This window comes from Acipenser ruthenus, chromosome 1, assembly GCF_902713425.1.
Source record: "Acipenser ruthenus chromosome 1, fAciRut3.2 maternal haplotype, whole genome shotgun sequence".
NCBI classification, from domain to species: Eukaryota; Metazoa; Chordata; class Actinopteri; order Acipenseriformes; family Acipenseridae; genus Acipenser; species Acipenser ruthenus.
The window spans coordinates 45813898-45832222 of NC_081189.1; the positions used below are offsets into that span (position 1 = coordinate 45813898).

Here is an 18325-nt window from a genome sequence, read left to right on the forward strand (position 1 = left end):
TAAGTTTTATAACTTTTATAACATTAACTTAGCGGGTTTCACAGACCCTGATTGGCAGTATTCCAGGATTAGTGGTAATGCAACTGTAAAACTAGCTGTACGCATCCACAAAATAATACTGCATACCACTAAGACCAGATCATTCAGGGTGAAAATGATGCATACAAATTGGTCCCTGTCTTCTTTCTTGATGCTCCTTCATCACCAGGTATGTTAGGAAAGAAAATGTTAGAAGGGAGAGAAAAACTAAGAGGGAAGGAACAATTATAAACTCAGGAGCAATAACTGTTTATACTTGGCCGCTTTGCCGCAAAGTAACCCAAAATGAAACAAGGGTATAGTATTTACAAATCCACAAAAAAAGTGTAAACAATAAAAAGGTTTTATTTTCCCCTAGAAATACATACATAAAAAAAAAAAACATTGCATACATTTCCAATTAAAAACTGTTTAAACTGCTGATTTACTACATTTAGTTTGTCGTACATTTTTTTTTTTTTTAACAAGATCCTAAACTGTTTCAACATGCTAAAGTGTTCGCTCAGGTAATGAATATGAAACATTTTGTAATAATCTACACAGAAGGCATTGGATATTACATTCAAGTGCATCTACTGTCAATTTTGTATTTGTAATTTTTGGGACAACAGATAATTGAGATTCTTTTATTGAGAACTTTCATCTAAAATTAATTGTGTTTGTGCTATTCTTAGCTGGTACTGCCAAGACTATGACCCAGTTTTTACAGATTTGGTTAATGGTGCATCATCTATATTCTTGATGCATAAATGTCTTAATTCTAGAAAATGCCATTATTGGTCTTCTTTAAATGGATACAGAACATACGCTCCATTTTGTCAAAGCTTGAGGATTCTTACATCTATGTATGTTGTTTCTTATTTTGCCACATTATTGGTGAATTTGCCTTTCACACAAATTGATAACAAGCTTTGTTAAAGGGGAGGGGTCATTGTGGTGCCAGTTTTATAATAAACTCACATTCCACTAAAGACATGACACACAAAGCAATTTGGAGGCAGCTTTTATTCTAGCAGCTCTTAAAGCAACACAATACATTGTATACAATTGCCCCTTGCTTAAAGTTCAAGCAACAAAATCAACACAGCTTTGATTTTACAAAAAAAAAAAAAAAAAGCCTTGAAAATGTCCTATAAAGCTAGTTGCATCAAGAGATTTGCCTTTTTGTATTATGGTCTTTTTACTTATTACCTGTTTATCTTTGACATATAGCTTGAAAATGTAACTATGCAGAACTGTAACTTAGAAATACCCAACAAACATGTTTATTTTAAGAAGAAACTACAATTATAAAAGAGACCACACAAGTGAATAGTGTGTGAATAAAAATTATCTGTTCTCTACCAGACACTTATAAATATCAAATATTTCAAATATTGAGCAAACTTTTCAAATAATTTTCAATTGTATACAAATAACATATACTGAGACAAGTAATGTATCTTTGATAAATAACCTGGTTTAACAGAGCAATTTCAAAGACTAATTGAATGGTTTAACTCCTCACTTTATAGCTCTTGTCTCTTCACCTGTGTAATTGGTTTACTTTGAAGTTGTATGAACTAATAGTCTCCTCATTTGAAAACCTTCTCAAACATCTCAATTACGAGTCAATCAAGGGGATTGGTATATATATGCTGCCTGTGTTCAGTTCAGTGTCACTCTCATAGTATTTGCTTATGTTACCAACATAATGCTAATGCTGCTTTGCATTTCATTATACCAAACCATGTAAATATTGTTAACAGTAAGTTGGCACCTCAGTGAACTCTACCTCAAACCTCCCTCGTAGAATTTCTACGTGTGATGTACTAAACAAGCTCTTTCATGAACTATCGTAATTTCACTGCAAGTTTACAAACAGCATAAATTACTGCTTATCATGCAGGAGAGATTGGAGTTTGCATCTCATTATAAATAGATTTGCAACGTTGAAAGTCACGATTTAGAACTTCCAGAAGTAAAGTAAACATTACAATGTAATAGTGAAGCGCAAACATACCCTGGCCACAGTGAAAACAAACCAAAACGGAATCTAAAAGAAAGGGTCCCCAAAAACGCAAAGCATGCATAAAACTAAGCCTGTTTCTATATATGGAAGTTTAACACGGTACATATGCACGGTAATTCTGCAACCTAACCATGCTTCCCTACATGCCCTTACGAAAATAGCCTATAGGTTTCTATAGACCTATCGGCCAAATGTCCCAATTCTCTATGGGCACCTGTAGGTTTCTATAGCCAATTCTCTATAAAAAACCTATAGGTTCAATACAATAGCCTATAGGTCTTCTATAGAATTCTATAGGTAACCTATAGGTTATTTTCATAAGAGTGCTTTCTGTGCTTTAATATCGCAGAAAACTTTTGTTTGAGTATATGTACGTTTTAGTTGTGTAAAGGAAATAAGTACAGTACATACAGCAGGCTTCAGAGGTGTTCATTTGTCTATGCACTACGTGAGTAACTTTAATTTCTAACCCGTACTATACAGTATTATTGTTCAGCCAACACCACCTGCCCCTCATCGTGCTGTAGGAGATACTGTGCTCAGACTGTAGGCAATTTTAGAAAATACTGAATATTTATGCAGTGGCGGAGCAACAGCAGGTGCAACTGCACACGGGCCCACGCACTCAGAGTAAGCGTAAAACTTCGATATTATAATGAGATTTGTATATTTGCATATGAAAGTACTGTAGTTAACCCGGGACCTCTCGCACTAAAGCATCGCGCCAATACCGCTGTACAATACGGCTCCTTTGCTGCAAGTAACGTATATCGGGATTATGTCCCTGTGTGTGATTACGTCACCTAACAGCCCTGCTGCTGCCTTCCCCCGTGCATGCTACACTCTCCCCTGCCAGCCTCAAATCCGCCATGGACTTGCTCACCAGGCTACAGTCCGACGAGTGCGTGCTGGGGTACCTGCGTGCACTTCTGACACCAATGTAGCGATCTCGGTTAACACAGGCAGGCGCATCACACAGGGCGAGGCAATCCACACACAGGCAGAGGGCGGACGTGAACCCGGGACCTCTAGCACTAAAGTATAGCACCGATACCGCGGTACAAATGAGCCGGCTCCTTTGCAAGGAGCGCTTATCGGGCTCATGTCTTTGTGTGTGATTACGTCACCTACCAGCCCTGCTGCTGCCTAAGTTACGGGAGTGAAAATGACTTTAATACATTGCGGGTAAGTCTACGAAGTCACAAAAAACTACTAAAAGTCAAGATACTGTAGCGATCTGTGTATTTATGTTTGTGTACAGTATTCCCTCTTGTTTCCACTGTCTGTGTGCTGTTAATACCGCTGTATTGTGTTCCTCTCCCCCCCCCGTCTGCATTAGCTGTAGTTGCGGGTTTGCTCTGTCCCTGTGGCTGTGCAAGCTATCCTGCACGCATGGTGCGCCCTGGTCCCTGTCATTGGCTGTAGGTTGTGTGTGCCCATTGGTCCTAATGCGCGGCTGGGGACCAATGGCATAGCTGTTCGCTCTGGCACCCGATTAGCATAAAGGGGCGGAGCTAATTTATAAAAGGGCGCGTTGCACGCTCATTGTGGTCGTTCCAGGGCAAGCAGTAAAGCGGCTAGAGTAGTGTACTCTACAAGGTGCCTAGAGATGGCGCCCTGAATAAAGCTTTGAACCTGAAAGCAGCATTTTGTCTCCTTCTCTTTTGCCTACTGCGTGAAACGCTACACTGGTGTCAGCAGGATGAAGAACAGAAGTAATCCAGCATTGAGCAGGAGCAGATAGAAGACGGAGATGGACCAGTGGCTGTGGTACGACCCCGAGACGTCACGGAACTGGTGGGATGGCGGACTGGAGGATCTCCTCGGTGGCCTGGAGAATCAAGGCTGGTGCCTTGCCTACGGGGAGTTCGGGCACAAAGTGGCGTGCTGCCCTTTCCAGGAGGAAGGGAACCTACTGCCTGCCAGAGGTTAACGAGGGAGCCTGGACCATCTCCAGTGTTTGAGATGGAATACCTGCCACTGCCGCCTGAGAGAGCGCTGCCGCCGTCTGCCCTTTTAAGAGAGCTGCCGCTTGAAGCGCCAGTCCTTTTAAGGACTCCTGCAAGGGGTGCGACCAAGGAGCAGGAGCCGAGAGAACCGCTGTCGAAGAGCCCAGATCTGCCACCGCCTGAGGGACAGCCCCTGTTGCCTGAGATGGAGCCCCTGATACTGGGGTGCCGAGAGTCACTCAGGCCAGAGGAGGAAAGCAGACTGCCTTCCGCACAGCACATAGGGGGAAAACCGGACATGCGGGGAGGAGCTGTGTTTCAGGGGTGGAGGTTGCCGATCACGGTCGTATGCTGCATTGTGCCCTGAGAACTTTGCTCCGGCACCCTATTAGCATAAAGGGGCGGAGCTAAGTTATAAAAGGGGGGGGAGTTGCATGCTCATTGTGGTCGTTCCAGGGCAAGCAGTGAAGCGGCTAGAGCAGTGTACTCTATAGGGTGCGTAGAGATGGCGTCTGAATAAAGCTTTGAACCTGAAAGCAGCGTGTTATCTCCTTCTCTTCTGCCTACTGAGTGAAACGCTACAATACGAAAGAAAAATCAATGATACATAGAGCCCATTGTGAAGTGCTACAAAATCTAACTATACTAAGAAGTCCTGAGTCAGTATCCCACTGACAAATAAAATAATGAAAAGGAAGCTGTGGATTTGCTTTAATATTATACCTAGGGCTTCTGTTTTTCTGGGTTTTATTAATTGTATTTTTAGGTGCTTATTTTTTAGCTATTTTCGAGTTTTATGTAAATCGTTTTTTTCGGGGCTTTCGCATTTTATATACTGTATGAAATTAGTGTTTTCGGTTGCTTTCCAAAATGCTTGAGTGTTTCTTTTTCTGTCAAAATATGTATAGTTAGTAGCAACTCGACAGTACTTGCATGCTTAAGTTGTACCTTCTTTCCTTTGCTGTCTTCCACAACGGAATCGCTATGGTCACGGACACATTCTTCTGGGGTTTTTTTGTGTGTAGGCATTTTTGTACATTTCACCACAACTTTGTTTTAAATCCTCCGTATCTTAACTGTAATACATCTTTAAATCCAGCTAACAAGCCTTCATCCTGATTGTAATCTTGTTTTAAATCTCGCAAGCGGAGTCTCCAATAGAAATGTAGGAATGTGCTGTCACTCTGTAGTTGGGGCGGGTTTAAAGTCTTCAGAACGAATCAATGATAGATGCAAGTCAGGAAGGCGGGACATTGCCCAGCAGCACTGGGAAAGGTATTTATCATTATTTTTGTAGTAGGTTTTATTTTTTTAATGGGAAAAGGGTAAAGTCAACATGGATTGATTTAACCATTTCCACAGTTTTTCTGGTGTTTTCCGGTGTTTGTTGGCTATCCACTGAGTTTCATTTTTTTTGTATCGGGATCAGATACAAAATCAGAAGCCCTAATTATACCTAATTATAATTATACTAGTGGAACATTTAATGGAGATCATTACCATAAAAATAAGTGATAAATGTTGAATGTACATTATGAATGTATTCTTTTCTATATTTTGCTTCCCTGGCATTTTCCAAAAAATACTTTGTTCGGAATTCAGTATGACTAAAAGTAATCTTGTATGATTTTTAATATATACAACTTACAAGAATAGGTGTTTTTTTCACATTTGTTTGCCAACCCTGATTTAAAAAAAATAAAAATAAAGCAGGTAGTGAAACGGTATGTGAAAATGTAAAAGAAGGTCAAATAAAATACATTTAGGGACTGCCTTTTCCCTACACCCCCTACTCTGTCATCTTAATGTGTTCTTCTCACTATTGGACAAAGAGAACACAAAGCTCAGGTTACAACAACACCTGTGCCACTAATAAGCTACTTTCCCTAGTTACCACAGTGATGTTTCTGATATTGATTATCTATAAGGTTTGAAGAACATGAGCAATCACAATAAAAGTTTAAATTGCCATTTGTCAGTGCATGTGTTCATCCTATTAGAGTTCCACATTTGTTTTTCTTCCCTTTTGTATGGGATATGTGTGCATAGGTGCATAGGGTGACCACCTTTTCAAAATGCAAAAACGGGACACCTGCCAATTTTTAGGGGGGGAGGGGGGTGGTATTGTATATTTACATATTTTTTACTGTATATTTAATAACATTATTTCAAAATTAAATATCAAATTTGCATGTTTCTTAACAACATTTTCACCTCAGTATCCAATTCTAAAATATTTTCTACATAATGTATAAAAAAAACTCCTGTTGAATGATTTGCACTTTTCCTTATCCACGTGTATGACCGTTACTACCCATTCCTCTCTGAATTTGCACAGGTGCTTACTTTTTTTCTTTGAAGTAGGCCTTATAGGGTACTCCTTCCTTTACCAACATATCACTATCAGTGTCACTTCAACTTTTAGTCTGCCATTTCGCATAAACAAAGAAAACACTGAAATTTAAAATATTCTGCAAATTGTATTTTGTTTGCTGTCGCCAATGCAGATCAGTGTCAGACTGTTAGGGAACGTGATGCGAGTGTAAAAAGTCACATGATTGGCTATCAAATGTGTCAATCATTCTGGGGCTGTGTAAGGCATTGCAAAATGATGCGGCAGAGGCGGGGCTTTGCTCTAAACAGATATGCTATGGTTTGACTGTGGCGCAAAACTGTACGATTGCACTGTGTCCAATTAGGGACGGGTGGTCACCCTATATGTGCGTTGCCAGTAAAGAGTTACAAACTAGTACACGACACATCCATATTTCCTACTGCTAACATATTGCATTATTTGGAGCCAAGCTAATACTGTATTTAAGTTCTATATGCATGTTCTTTGGAAACATAGTAGAAAGAAGTTTTCAGCATTAGTCAACGAAAGTATGTGTTCAGATTAATACAGACGGCAACAAATCATTCCTTTTTTGTTTCAACAAATCACTCCATTGTTTTCAGTAATCAATATAGTTTTCAGAGAATCCAGAGTAAGGAATTGATGTTTCTCCCAATTCTGTGAAAAAAAAAAACACAATAAAATGACTGATACTTATGCTGTAGGTGTCCCTATACAGTACATACAAAAATACACAATATGCAGCAACAAAACATAGAAGTGGAATTGTTAAGGCTTTCAGATTCTCTTGATTATATTTAGCATGTTACAGGACCTGCTCACAATTATGGGCACATCTTAGATTTAGTCATTTCTCTGGTTTTTGCTGTTCATAATTCGTCAACAGTAGGTCTTAGTGTTTCTGATCATTTTTGTATTCTTTTTGAAGCGTACTAGTAAAACTTGCAGAATAAATTCAACCGCAACAAGGTTTTCTGAAACAGGGAGACTATCATCAGTAACCGCTAGCCACTCTCTGTCTACTGATGAGTTTTATACCTCATTTCCAAGGACAGCCAACTGGAGTCGACTTGATTGTGCTCAAATTGGTCTGACTTCTCCCAGAACTTGAGTTGATGGAGAACTCGAGTTCTGTCACAATTCAGGCCAATTCGAGCAACTAGGAGGCATTTCTATGGCTTTCCTAGTTACTCAAGTTATTACGGGAGTTGGGCAGGCAATACTACCGATTTCCCCCAGAAATACTTGCGAGTTAAATGTCAAGATGTGAATTCGCTGCAGCCTGTATTAAATTGTCAATGATTTAAAAGATAAATCCATCTCGATATTCTTTCACATTTGTTTCATGCAGTACATATACTGTACATACATAGCTGTATATCACTACATAATCATCTATATATAAAGAAAAGGCATTTGATAAAGAAAAGCCTTATACTTGTATTAATGTTTTCAAATCTTCCATCAATCAGATGGTTCCATACAGCAGGGTTTCCCAGTCCTGGTCCTGGTTTTCTGCTGGTTTTCATTCCAACTGAGTTCTCAATTACTTAATTGAACTATTAATTAGCTTAATTAGACCTTTGTAATTGTTTTCAGGGTTTGATTAAGTAATTGAGAAATTGGAATAAAAAACCAGCAAACACAGGAGTCCCCCAGGACCAGGATTGGGAAATGCTGGCATACAGTACTTGTAGCGACCCCGCCCTCTGGCAGACTAGTATGCAGAACAGGTTAAAGAAGACAAAGGAAATAATGTATCAGATGTCAAAGTGCATATGAGAATGGCAGTGATGAAGCTAATTTGCTTGAACATTAAAAGTATTTAAAAAATCAAAGGATTTAAAAAATCTGGAATTGATCTGATGCGATCAAAAACCCAGAGACACAGTAAACTGTGCCTGCTACTGTAGTAGGACTGTTCTTTTTTATGTTAAGCATTTGTGTGTGTGTGTGTGTGTGTTTTTTTAATTAACAGCCAACAAATGTTATGCCAGACTTGTTATAAAGTCTGTAACAAAACGTTGTAGATACTACTATTACTGAAGACACCCATAGTGCAGGGCGCTGTGTAAAGGGAACGGTGTGCCCCGGACTGGATGGTCTGACAATTCATTCCAGGCAAAGGTGGAAGTTAGCCATCTAGAAAGGGGGTGGAGCCACAGTACACTGAGGCAGATTGGAGGAAAAGCGATTGCACTCGCTAACCAAGGGAGCGTGGCTAAAGGTACAAAAGGGGATCTGGCCGAGCGAACTTTTTATGGTTATGAGAGAACCGCTGAAGGAGTGTAATAAAAGAACCGTGTTTAGTGTTTATTTGTTTTGTCATTTCTAATTGTACTCATTTGTTCTTGTCGTATAAAGGCCAGCACCAACCCGGACAGCGCTGCACTACTGTTCACTAATAAATTGTATTTCACCACTTGCACATTAGCACTCACTATGGACTTATGATCGTGTTTGTGTTGTGTGTGTTTATACTGTGTTTATTATTTCGGGACTATAACCTATGGTTTGAACTGTGCAATACACATTGCTGTGTATTGCCTGGGATTATTATTTGCGGTTGCAAATAATTAAATAATTCAAACAAATAAAGAATTGTTTGGACCGTGAACTTTGTTTGCCATCTGTTTACGATTTGCACCTCTACACCTGCGCACTGCAAACTACTTTGCCACGTCCATAAACAAAACGTTAAAATGAGTTCTATACTGTATAAAACTGAGTTGATTTTACCAGTGCTTGCTAGTCTATTAACCAGTTTGAATTTATTTCAAAGCAAATTGAAGCATTTTCGCTTTGGCTTTATATTGTTAAATTTTTCACATGTGGCAATACCGTCCTATAATTACATGATACTGTGATCATTCCACTGTGTTATGTTGTGAAACACAGCAGAGTTTTAAAACTGAGAGATAGCAAATGCTTATCGTAAAAGTTTACAGGTACCTTAGAATTAAGGGCCATATAAGAACAATAAATACTGTAACTAATTATAAGGCCTTATTGCTGTTGTCCAAGTTGCTGCAGTTACATTGTAGATGCTATAACGAGTTACTGTAAATTAGATACTGTTTCAGCAGACAGACTTAATTTAGTAAACATTTATTTAAATGTTTTTGGAATTAAATATAAATGCAAAACTGCATTGCATTTTTCTTTCTGAACGTGCCAAGTCAAAAACGGCAATTAAAAAACTGTCAAAATCCCCCCAAGGTAGCAAATCCGCCAAATTTAATACCAGCCAGAATGTCCCGTTATACGGTATGTTCCCGTCCCCCTAGTACAACATTTTTGATTGACATTTAGTGATGTAATTTCCTCCCAGCCTGAATTCAGAATTTAGAAATCAAGCCAGCTTGAGGAGTGAAATCGGGGAGCCAACTCGAGTAATTTAAAAACATGGAAACGGAGGTGTGGGGGGCAACTTGAGTACGTTCCCGACTTCTGTGGTTCATGGAAACTTGGTATTAGTTGACAGATGTAACCACTTTTTAACTTTTTTTTTTTTACTTTTGATATTGTGGCCCCAGTTAAAACTCGAACGGTCTCTTCTAAGCAAACTGCACCATGGGTTAACAGGACCCAACAGATTTTTGGACAGTGGCAATATCCTTGAAAAGTTTCAGTCTGGGTTTAGATCTGCTCATAGAACAGAAACTGCCCTTATCAGAGAATATTTACTGATGAGTGCAGGCTCTCTCTATATCCATTTTTGTTATTTTAGACCTTAGTGCTGCATTTGATACTGTGGGTCATGCCATTTTAATTGAATCATCTTAAAATTTGGGTTGGCCTGACTGGAACTGTTTTAAACTGGTTTAAGTCATATCTAACTAACAGACAGGATTTTGTTTCTTTAGTGGCGTCTGTATCAGGATTATCTATTATTACTTGTGGTGTCCTCCGGGGCTCTATTCTTGGTCCAATTTTATTTTCCTTATATATGCTACCACTGGGTGAGATCATTTGAGATGAAACTAGTGCAAATTGTCACTGGTATGCTGCCAATAAACAATGTTATATTTATGTGAAATCTATTAACACCACTGCTATTTCAGCCTTACTAGAGTGTGTAATATCAAAAGTTTGAACATTTCTTGCAATTGAACTCAGGTAAGTTTTGCAACTAGATCTTGCAAATTTCTTAAAAATAGATGTGGGCACCCTGACCTCTAATATAAAATCTGATGTGAGAAATGTGGGGGTTATATTTGATTCTGATTTGAGTTTTGAGGCTCATATTCAAAAAATTATGAAAGTGTCTTTTTATCATCTACGAAACATTGCTAAAATTAGGTATTTTCTTTCTTAGTCTGATTCTGGGAAGTTAATTCATGCTTTTGTTTTGTCTAGACTTAACTACTGCAATGCTTTATTTGCTTGCTTTCGCGTCATGTCTTAACACGTTTGCAACTTGTTCAGAATGCAGATGCTAGGGTTCTCACTAGAAACGGGCTCATATAACTCCTGTGTTGGCCTCATTGCACTGGCTTTCAGTGCATTTTAGAATTGATTTTAAAATCTTACTATTAACATATAAAGCATTAAATGGCTTGGAACTGGATTACTGACCTAAGAGAGATTCTATCCCCAAATAAACCTCTACATACTTTAAGGTCAGCTTACGCTGGCATTTTTTGCTTCCCAAAGGTAAAATTGAAAAGGAGAGGAGAGTGCATTTAGCTATAATACAACTACTGTATCAATGTCCTGTAGAACAGAACCACTGCAATAAATTGCCCTTTTCTATTAGAGATGCTGCTTCTGTCAATATTTTTAAATCAAGTTTAAATACTTTTATAGTTTAGCCTTTTTGACCTTACTTAGAAATATAATTGTCCTTATCGGTAACACTTACATACACCTACAAGGTACTGCTTATTAATGTTTTGTAACTATTATAGATGCTTAATAACTGTTATAGAGTGTTAATAAAACATTGTAGATTGTTTATAACCATACGATAGCCATAGAGAGAATTACAGTTTTGAACAGTTACTAGCCACCTGTTCTACATTGGGTAATTCCGTCTATGGCTATTGCATGGTTATAATCCATTTATAATGCTTTATTAACACTCTAATATTTATCATTCTTATTCATTTCCTGTTTTCGTCAACTGTTTTATTTGGATTTTTTGATTATTATTATTTATTATTATTAATATTATTTTGTCATTTTTAGTTTTTGATACTGCATACTTTCTGTTTTAACCGACATGTAAAGTACCTTGAGATACTGTGGTATGAAATAAAATAAATTGAAATTTGAAATCTTGTTTTTTTAAGTGTAATACATTGAGCTCCTTATTGTCATCACTTAATGCAATACAATCCAGCAAAAAGAGGTGTTCTAGACAGCTGAGAGTGCAATTTAGTGCCAGATGATTTTACCCATGTTTTTTATCCACAATTTAGAATATCCAGTTGTGTTCCCGCACCACTGCACCTCCCTACCACAGCTCAGCAGAACTCAGCAGAAGGTCAGTGTGTGTGTTCTCCAATCCCACCACCAAGTTATTCACCTCTTTACGCTCAAGAGCGTGACATCAGATAAAGGATAAAGGCCAGGCCTGCAGGTGTCTGCTTGAGCTCAGTGGGTCCAGAAGGTGATGCTGAGCCTTGGTGAATTGACTCAGTCCCTGCCAATTTTGCCTCTCTTGAACCCAAATAATGCAAATACCATAGCTTCTTTCTACCTAAATTTATTGTGCTCTGAATAGTAATAGGACACTACCAAACAAAGAGCAATGTCTCCCACAACACATTGGCTGCAAAGATGTAAAAACTTGTCTTCCAAACAGTCAGGGTTCTCAATTTCTCTCTGAGTGAGACGGCAGCTGGCATTGATATTGGAAGCATGACTCATAAACAGCTGCATACTGAACTATGTGACCTATTGAACGCGGTGACCATGGCTAGGTGGCGCCTGAACTGGATTAGGCTGAAAGGACAGTTGAATTATGTACAGATAATTCACACGTGCAACAGCAATCGTTTTGACGCAAGGAAGACATAAACTAGTGATGTCCCAGTGGAAAAGGACATTAAAACATCAAAGGACTGAGTTTAAAGAGGCAATATACACAAATCATCTCATGAAAGTGGCTATTTAGCAGAGTGAAAAGATTATAAATATTCAAGCAAAACTAAACATTTGGCGCTCCACATTGAATGCTAAACAAGTTGCTGTCACTCTGCTAAGCGAAGCTGCAACTCCGGGACTCTGCCTAAAAACAGACCCAAGAAGAGGAAGCAAGCTGCAAGCGAGTCAACGACCACAAGCAACGAGACTGAGGCCCAGCTAGAGGACTGCCATAAAACTTAGAGACTCATCAGACAAACCAGTCTGGGTCTGTTGTACACCTAAAACCACAGTATCTAAAATAAACTGTGCCCTGCTACCTGCGTAGCTAAAGATTCAGCAAAGAGGACAGAGTAGACGGGTGCTGTTGTGGATCCTATACCGAGGACTGAAGAATTTGTTGCAGCTGTTTGGTGATCTCTGCCGAGAACTGAAAGCTTTGTTGCTGAGTTTGATCCAATGTGGGATTGAAGACTGTTGCTGAGAGGAGAGCCTTTTGAACTGGACACTTCAACAGAAAGAGTTTCCAAACCAGCGGACGAAAGGTCTAAGCTTCAAGGAACCATTGAGTATTATTCCAGTTGCATTTTCCTTTTCATGTAACTAAATTATTTAATTGTAACACATTCATATAGAATTGAACTGTTAATTATTTAGTTTGCATACTTTGTGTGTGAAATAACGTTAAGTGAAACTTGATGAAGTAACTATAAGTAATCTGCCTCATTGTTGTATGAAGAATTTCTTTAAAAGTAAACGTGTTATATCCTTAATCTATATACCATTTAATAAGATTAATATGGTATATTCTAAGATTGTCTGCATCACCTATTTTGAGGCTGTGCTTGTATGTGGCCGTGTGTGTGTGAACAAGCAACTAGCTTTGTCACATCTTGCTTGAGCTGCTGCTTGTGTGTGAGGAGACAGGCGATGTCATATTTCAATTGCCTGCTAGCCAGCATGAGTGCAGTGAGATTTTTGAATTGTGTTTTGTGCTCGGAGACTAAGATTTACTTTCTGACTTTTCTGATTTCTGTTTATTATTTGTGTACTTAATAAAATACTACTGTTGATTAAACATTCCTTGTGTCTGTGCGTGTATGTGTGTTCATAGTAAATCCTTGATCTTTGTAACACGTCAATTAAATATTATTAATTAGAGAACTAATAGACCCAAATAAACATTAAATTATCAGTTACTGAATTGTTCCTACAGGTTAAATCAAAATTCTAAAATGAGTTAGAAGTCTTGCAACAATGGTCATTACTTTTTTTTTTTTTTAAGGTACATGTAAAAGCATGTTAAAGTTTATGAGAATTGTGCTAACAGACCAGCTATTGTTTGTGATTTCTGACCCCAACTGAAAACTATATAGCCTGAGGAATTTGAACAGGTCAGAAGAATTTTATTGTGACAGCACAATGCAAAGAAGGAAGTTGACGAAAAAAGGTTGCAGACAAAAATATTGACACTCTATACTTAATATAAGAATATTCAAGAAAGCACATTAAATACAAGCATTTAGTGAACATTAGCCACTAAATTAGTATGACAAAAACCAAAATACACAATTTCTAGTAGTTTAACAAACAATCTTTATATATAAAAAAATAAATTAAGTAATTTCAAACATTTGTTCGTGACAAAAGTATTGGCACCTTTACATTAAAAGTCTGTAAACATGTCATAAAACTAATTTTAAAATATATGAACTGATTGAAAAACCATTACACAGTAATTAATCTGCATTATAAAGTCACTAGCTAGAAAAGTGGTAACTATTTCCAATATGTATTGAAGAAAAGTGTTTTGGTTACACAGCAAATGATGGTCAAGACAAAGGAGTTGGATTCATGTTTGAGAAAAGCACTTGTAGCAAATTACGACAAAGGAAATGGCTACAGAACAGTATCAAAGAAATATGAAATACCAAAATCCACAAACGGAGCAATAATCAAGAAGTACCACAGAAAAAACTGACATGCTTAAAAGAAGTGGACGTTCAAAGCAATTTTGGTACAGCAGGTAGGAGAATCGTCAGGGCAGTTAAAAACAAATCCAAGATTAACAGCCAAGGACTTAAAAAAAAGATTTCGTAGCATTGTGCGTAATGGTACATGAAAGAACTGTACAAAGGCACATGAACACAGAAGAGCTGTGTGCACGTAGTCCTCGCTGCAAACGAGCAACAGTGTGGAGTAGTGGTTAGGGCTCTGGACTCTTGACCAGAGGGTCGTGGGTTCAATCCCCTGTGGGGGACACTGCTGCTGTACCCTTGAGCAAGGTACTTTACCTAGATTGCTCCAGTAAAAACCCAACTGTATAAATGGGTAATTGTATGTAAAAATAATGTGTAAAAAAAATAATGTAATTGTATGTAAAGATAATGTGATATCTTGCAACAATTGTAAGTCGCCCTGGATAAGAGAGTCTGCTAATAAATGAATAATAATAAAACCACTTTTAAAGTAAATTCAGAAAACTTAAATATGCCAAGAAATATGAACAGGAATCTGAAGCATTTATGTGGTCTAATGGGTCATAACTTTCCCCTCAAAAAGAGACCATAGTATGTTTGGAGAAAAAAGGGCAAAGTCTTCAATGAAGAAAATGTACCTATAGTTAAATATGGAGGTGGTTTAATCATGATATGGAGGTTTTAACAGTTTAGGGACTGGAGACCTTCATGTGATTGAAGATTGAATGAATGCAACCATGTATTAAAACATTCTACAAAGTACAATGATACCATCTCCTAATAGGCTGATTGGCAACTTCTAATACGACATTGACCCAAAGCATACAGCTACGTCTCTTGAGTTCTTGAAGAAAGTGAAGAAAGTTCTGAAGTGACCTTCGTAATCACCAGATCTCAATCCAATAGAAATGCTTTGGACTGATCTGAAAAAACCTGTAGCCAAGCACTGTGTATCCAATCTGGCTGAGCTGAAGGAAATATGCAAGACAGAATGGGCCCAGATGGTTAAGAATTATCATAAATGTCTGAAAGTTGCAATAAAAGCAAAAGGAGGATTGTGGCGGAGTGTCCCGCCCCTATGTATAATTATTTGTATTTTTGTTTGCGGCGCGGGTGAAAGCGCCGCGTCTTTTATTACTTGTATTTAAAACCCCGTGAGGATGCATGACTGATCAGCTACTGATTAACTAGCTGACAGTCATGCATCCTTACCAAACGCGTGCAGACTCTGGCCGAGGGGTAATAAGATAATTAACAACTAGTTAACCCCTCGGCCAGAGTATAAGAACCGGCAGCTGCCCGTGCTGTGGGGTGGAGTGTAGAGAGGAGAGTACGGGGAGCGGAGAGAAAGAACGACATTTAAAAACAATTGCTAAAACGTGCTGGATTATCCAGCACGACACTTACTTGTTTGTTTGTTTATTCGTTTCGCCCTCGTGCACTTTGGTTTCTGTTTTGTTGTTTTTGTTTAAATCTTTTGTTTTGTTTGTTTGTTAATAAATCCACGCTGAATGCAGTTGCATTCAGCTTCACCCGCCCATCCACTGTTTTGGTTTCAGTTACTTCCTGGTCCGTGACGTCACCACACCTCACCACTGCGAGCCAGACTGTCACAAGGATGTATTAAATACTAAAGGGAAGGGCAATACTTTTGTCATGAACAAATACTTAAATGAAATGTTTGTTTGTTTTTTTGATTATTTGTTAAATTACTAGAAATTGTGCAATAAAGCTGTGGTTAAAGCTTACTAAATGCTGGTCCTTAATCTGTTACCTTGAATTGTGGTATGGTTATCAATCAGCTGCTAGGAACTAGCATTGAAGGGCCAAATACCCTCCTCTCGTTTGGGTGCCAATACTTTTGTCTGCAACATTAGTAGAATCTCTTCATAAAATAAGTGGTCAAAAATGATTACCTTTACATGGTCCTTTTTGAAATAAAATGTCATCTATCGCAATATCACTTCTTACTGAGTTTCCACGGACACCTTCAAAGACAATCTGCAGCACAAGTGACAAAAAGGATAACCATGTGATGCTCTATCATTTATTTTTCTTTCTTTAAAAAACATCAAAGACATGAAACTCACTAACCCATGACCACTAACCCATCAACTTTAGATAATGTGCATCTTAAGTATTTAAAGATCCCTGGCAGAATAATTTGAACACTGTACTTTGAAAACATATATTTTATTATGGCTGCTGCAACAATACAGGAATAGAAAAGGACCATATGCACTGCTTAGTATTAGTTGCTGCTCTGCCACTGTCCTTCTGAGCCCACCACTGTATATCTTTTGTCAGATGTCTAAGAACATCCATCAACTCGCGGTCTACTGTGATGGGATTGTCTGTTAAGATTATTCTACACATGTAGTATTCCAGCTTGGCAGTGAGACGCTTTTGTCTGCAGGAGATACTGACCGCATTTATCCTTCTGTTGATGAACACAATCCCAGTCTGCCATCACGCAAAAGAGCTGATGCATTAAAGTCACAGAATAGCTAAACCAACTTGTATAGTCTCCATCAAACAAATATATAAATAGTATTTGAGAGATCATCTTAACAGGCAGAAAGTTCAAGTATCTTCAGGTACAAAAGAACAGTGATAAAGATTCATGTTCAACCCAATATTAACCACTGCATAAGTTGCTATTTTCTAGGTCTGTACTGCCTACAGCTGGCTAAATAAATATGTGTTCAAACAAAAGAATAAATCCCACATGTAGCATATTTAAGTTATTTTAAAACAATACAAGCTGAAAAAAACAAATACATAAAAAACACCCTTTCACATTTATTTTTCCTACTCACCATTTTGTTTTAACAACCTTATGATCCCTGCGTATGCAACACTCCTTTCCTTTAGATAAAGATTTTTTAAAAACAATTATAACAACATATCTCAACGTGCTGAAACCTATTCTAGGGTACTGACCTGATGGTTCTTATCACACTCGTACTCCACCAAGCCTTTAAGCCAAGAGATACTCTGCTCTCCTCTCCGCCTCCAGAGCAGCACCTCATCTCTCTGTCCTTCTTTCTTTAAATAGATGCTCAGCAGGCCGGTCCCAGAACCATACATGTTATAGTAAAACACCAGGCACTGCTGATGCAAGAAGCCTCGTAGCTCATTCGACAGTAAGCGAGCACTATGTCCAGAGATCATAGGGGAAGCCTCAATGTACATGTAGTACCCTAAAATTGGTCAAACAAAAATCTGCATTAGGTGACAGGTTAACAGGTGAGAGTGACTTGAAGACGGGATTCCCGGGGTATAGGAAAAAAATTGTGTTAAATTTTGCGGGACGGGATGGTACAGGAGTGAAGCTCACGGGAACAGGCGGGACAGGGAAATAAAAAAAGAAACCTCTCAGGACGGACAAGAACGGGATTTAAGCTTTCGGGAATGGGAAGGAACGGGACTACTCTGCCACCAACAGACAGGAATAGTGTTTTTTTTGCTGTTTAAAGTCGTAAAAGAGCCTATGACATGGAACTTGACTGTTACCATAAACATACAAAATAATATTAACAGGTCTCACTTGAACATATTATCACATTAATTTTACCAAATTATGTTTAATCGCGCTACAATTAATTAAATAATACCCAGAAATACACAGAGGGTGATCTCCATTTCCTGGTGTGGGGCCAGGAGACTGTGACTTAAGACTCCTTGCATCTGCCAGTATGGATGACAGTGACAGTGAAAGTGAGAGTAGCCTAATTTTATCAGTTTCAGACACATCTTATGAATGTGAATTATGTAGTGATGGATCTGATGTAGAGAGAGAAAACAGGGATTGTCTCCCGTATCAATTCGAGCTGTATGCCTCCGAATCAGAAGGTTCAAACTCAGAGAGAGCGCAGAGAATCAGCGTCTCTTGGCGACA

The 18325-nt window shown here is 38.4% G+C and overlaps 1 protein-coding gene across 2 annotated transcripts in view; it reads right to left on the minus strand.

Annotated features, from left to right (window-relative positions):
- Positions 1 to 368: 368 nt before the first annotated feature.
- The window catches only part of LOC117421069 (MAM domain-containing protein 2-like), a 46980-nt gene continuing 29023 nt past the window's right edge, over positions 369 to 18325 (minus strand). Inside the window, exons 12-14 of one of the 2 annotated variants that reach the window (XM_034034967.3) lie at positions 17368 to 17627; positions 16341 to 16425; positions 369 to 7012 (exon numbers count right to left, since the gene is read on the minus strand). In XM_034034967.3, the coding sequence (XP_033890858.1) occupies positions 6954 to 7012; positions 16341 to 16425; positions 17368 to 17627 (404 nt within the window). In that variant the 3' untranslated portion in view covers positions 369 to 6953. Of the gene's footprint in view, positions 7013 to 16340; positions 16426 to 17367; positions 17628 to 18325 lie in introns of those variants that run through there. The other variant, XM_059025736.1, reaches the window with a different exon arrangement.